This window comes from Guillardia theta (genome assembly GCF_000315625.1).
Source record: "Guillardia theta CCMP2712 unplaced genomic scaffold GUITHscaffold_511, whole genome shotgun sequence".
Taxonomy (NCBI): Eukaryota; class Cryptophyceae; order Pyrenomonadales; family Geminigeraceae; genus Guillardia; species Guillardia theta.
Window position 1 is genome coordinate 1376 of NW_005434191.1, and position 4118 is coordinate 5493.

A 4118-nucleotide genomic window follows, 5' to 3' on the forward strand; every position below is an offset into this window, starting at 1 on the left:
AGTCGGACTCCAAGAGCCTTTATCAATACCGGTCCGGCAAGCTGACAGTGAGGATGAGAAGAATGGAAGGTGGAGTTTCGGGGCGTCCTCCTGCCCCTGACATGAGCGCAGACATGATGAAGAGATGTCAAGTCGGACAAGACTCGCCCAAGGCAGAGGGTCACACCAATGGTGGGTCTGGCGCTTGCTGACATGCTGCAGAGAAATCCAAGAGCATGCCTGCGGATGCGTTGGTGCTGAAGAAGGATCATAGCAAACTCCAAGAATCGCTCAAGCTTGCCCAAGAAAAGATTGTGACGTTGGAGGTTCGGGTCGGGCGCTCGCACCGCCTTGTGACAAGCCGAGCAGGCCAAGCAAGGGAAGCTGATAGAGCAGCTGGCGGAGCTCTCGCTCAAGCTGCAAGGTGAGTCAGGAGGGAGAGACTCGATGGGATGAGCTCAGGATGAGGTGCAGACAAGAAGTTCGTCCAGCCGTTAGACCTCAAGTCTGCCTTTCAGAGCTTGTTCCAAGGCTTCACCAACGTCCTCGACCCCTCTCAGCCAAAACGAGCCGGTTCCCCAGCTTTCTCCTTCTCCTGCTCTGCTCCTGCCCTTGTTTACCTCCTGCTCTGCTCCTGCTCATCCTCCTTCTCGCCTTGTTGGATCCTCAAGTCTCTCTAGGTAACTCGGGTGAGGAGAAGAAGGTTCGCTTCGCCTACATCGGCGAGCACTTCGCTCACTCGCTACTGAGCGGCTTCAGCGCCATCGAGAAAGTGGAGAAGAAGCATCTTGAGCTCCTGGTCGAGCTGGAGGAGCAGCGGGAGAGGCACCAGCAGGAGAGGATCGAAATTTCCCGCAAGCTTGCGGACGTCCTGTCGAGATGCGACAACTGCGACACCGTGGCAGAAGAAGTTAAACTCGACCTGCAGGAGGTCGCTGCTCGCGCAGAGGAAGGGAGGGAGGCAGCTCGGAGCGTGTGCTGTCTGAGCGACGAAGTGATTTCCTGCCAGCAAGGCTTGGACGAACTCCGCTCGCGCACTGTCATGCTGGAAGAGAGGAGCGGGCAATCTGAGGGGAGCAAGTCAGCACAGAGACAGGGAGATGTAAAGCAGGAAGGAGGTACAAGAGAGTGCGGAGAAGAGCATGGGGAGGAGGGGAGGAGCGCGTTGGAGGATCTTTCCTCGCGCGTGTCTCTCCTTGAAGCTTCTCTGGCAGCCTCTGCTCCCTCTCCCTCTCCCTCTATATCCGCTGAGGCCATCAACGCGCTCAGTGAGGAGCTCACAGAGAGGATAGAGGAGTCTGCGGCGCGACGAGACAGCAGCCTGATGAAGACGCTGGAGGAGGCGATGCTCTCCTGCGTGTCGCGCGACGACGTGCGAGAGAGTCTGCTGCTGTATGCCAGCAAGAAGGACCTCAAGGCGAGCGAGAGCAGGACCTGGGAGCGCATCGCCAAGGTCGAGGAGGAGGGAGCGCAGACTTCTGCGATGATCAAGCTGGCGAGGAAGGAGCTGGAGGGGATGAAGAGTAGCTTCCTCCTCTCCTCTCCTCGCAGGAGCTCGCGGCAAAGCTCTCGAGCCACGAAGAAGACTGTGCCGAGGCGGTAGACGCGCTGTCAGGCAGCATTGCACAAGTCTCGTCCGAGCTCTTCAAGTTTGCAGCAAGTCAGTCGGAGCTGTTTGTTCGACGCGACGAGCTCGCCAGCATTCGAACCTTGACGAGCAAGGCGGAGAGTGAAGACAACAGAAGCAGCGAGCTAGAGGAGGAGCGGGAGGGGGAAGAGACACAGCAGCATTCGAGGGAAGAGGAGGCAAAGAAGGATCAGGAGGGGAAAGGAGAGGGAAACTTGACGAGACAAATGGTATCAGCATGTGGGTATTGTTGACTTCATTGAAAATTAGCATTGCACTGCAGTGGTTTTCATCGAGGAATTTCAAATATGGACGACTGAAGACCACCCTGAAGACCATCAAAATAACAGAGGGTCTTGTGACTCTGTACGTAAAAACGATGATTCCTGCGTACAATACAACAATAAATCTATTACACTACTAAAATTTAAATATATTCCTATTGCAGTACAATGCTAATAATATCCAAATTAAAACACTTGAAAACACAATGACAAAATTTCTATTAAGATTATGTTCAATAAATATTAATCACCCATTGCAATAAATATTATTTCAATTAAAATAATATCCAATAAATATTAATCTTGAATCTTGTTGCCATATCAATGTAAATTAATGCTGCAGTGTGGTGCATAAATTACACAATGTAAAACGGCGGTATAGCATGAGCAAAGCGAATGCTATGATGAGCACGCAGTGCTCATCTATTCCATTGCAACTTGTGCTACACTTGTTATTCCTATTACACTAGAATACCAACAAGATTCAAGATTCAACATTGGAAAAATATATTATAACCCAATTATATTTATTGAACAAAATTTGAATAAGAATAATAAACAAGATATTTTTCTAATTTCATATCAATGTAAATCATTGCTGCATTGCGGTGCATAAATTACACAATGTAAAACGGCGGTATAGCATGAGCAACGCGAATGCTATGATGAGCGCGCAGTGCGAATCTATTCCATTGCAACTTGAGCTTCACTATTACACTCGCAAACCCTTGATTACAAGTCTTCAGTCGTCCATATTTGAAATTCCTCGATGAAAACCACTGCAGTGCAATGCTAATTTTCAATGAAGTCAACAATACCCACATGCTGATACCAAATGGTAGAATTCATACCTTTAAACACAGGCATGAATCCTTAATTAAAAAAATGAATCTGTTTCAATATCAGTGTCTAAAACATCAACAGATGCCTCCTAAAAAACAATTGGATGACCATATGCCACCAAATATTATCAAATCCGCTGATGCTCCTCTTCCTAAAACATTTATTGATTTAGAGATTCTTGATTAATTCATTTATAGAACTATTCAATAAAACAAAAATAAATCATATTTTTTTATACTTACTATATACACCTATGTCGTGCATGTTTTACACTTTTCCCACACATTTTAACAGCGTTACTGCATGAAATGCGGTGGGCAAGGCCCTATCACTGTTACACTTGCTAAACTTGATTACAATGCTTACCATTAATATATCCTTTCAATTATAGCATCACATCACTGTTTGTTTTCACAACATTTCAATAAATATCAACGAGCGTACCCACGGAGTGGCTTGAACAAACATATTATACATTTGTTTTCCTATTAATTATCTCAGGCATCACGAGCTTAAATAAGTGATGCTCCACCAATCAACCTATTGGAAATACATCTGCAACGATTCTCTCTTTTGAATGTGCGTGAACCTGTAACTCTATATCAACACAAATTTAACATTAATTATCAAAACCAATAAGTGCAACATTTTTTGTGTGGTGTGATCATGCACGCATATATACATCTGCAACCCGAATACATAAGCAACGATTCTCTCTTTTGGAAATACATCTGCAACTTTTTGGATGTGCGTGAACCTATAACTCTATAGTAACCTATATCATTCACACCAATAAGTGCAATCCGTTTTTTTGTGTGGTTTGATCATACACTCATATATACATGTGCAACCAATTGGAAATACATCAGCAACCTGAATGTATCTGCAACTTTTTGGATGTGCGTGAACCTATAACTCTATAGTAACCTATATCATTCACACCAATAAGTGTAATACGTTTTTTTGTGTGGTGTGATCATACACTCATATACACATCTGCAACCAATTGAAAATACATCAGCAACCCGAATGCATCCGCAACGATTCTCTCTTTTGAATTTGCGTGACTCTGTTAACCTGTGACAACTCAAATCTAACATTAAATATTAAAACCAATAAGTGCAACCTTTTTTGTGTGGTTGCCTCCGGCAAGCACAGCGTGTGATGATACACGCATATATACATCTGCAACCCGAATGCATCAGGAACCAATTGGAAAGACATTTGCAACCTTTTGGATGTGCGTGAACCTGTAACTCTATAGTAACCTATATCATTCACACCAATAAGTGCAATACGTTTTTTTGTGTGGTTTGATCAACAGGGGTGTCACATCGCTCGAGCAGCAGCAGCTGAACTGCGTCTGAAAAAAACTTGGAACTTTT

The 4118-nt window shown here is 45.1% G+C and overlaps 1 protein-coding gene across 1 annotated transcript in view; it reads left to right on the forward strand.

Moving 5' to 3' along the window:
- Positions 1 to 1582, forward strand: part of GUITHDRAFT_122864 (hypothetical protein) — a gene marked incomplete at both ends in the record, with an annotated part of 2485 nt that extends 903 nt beyond the window's left edge. Inside the window, 5 exons of the mRNA XM_005817853.1 lie at positions 112 to 159; positions 202 to 305; positions 349 to 403; positions 454 to 552; positions 660 to 1582. Coding sequence (XP_005817910.1) covers positions 112 to 159; positions 202 to 305; positions 349 to 403; positions 454 to 552; positions 660 to 1582 — 1229 coding nt within the window. The remainder of the gene's footprint in view (positions 1 to 111; positions 160 to 201; positions 306 to 348; positions 404 to 453; positions 553 to 659) is intronic.
- Positions 1583 to 4118: the final 2536 nt, after the last annotated feature.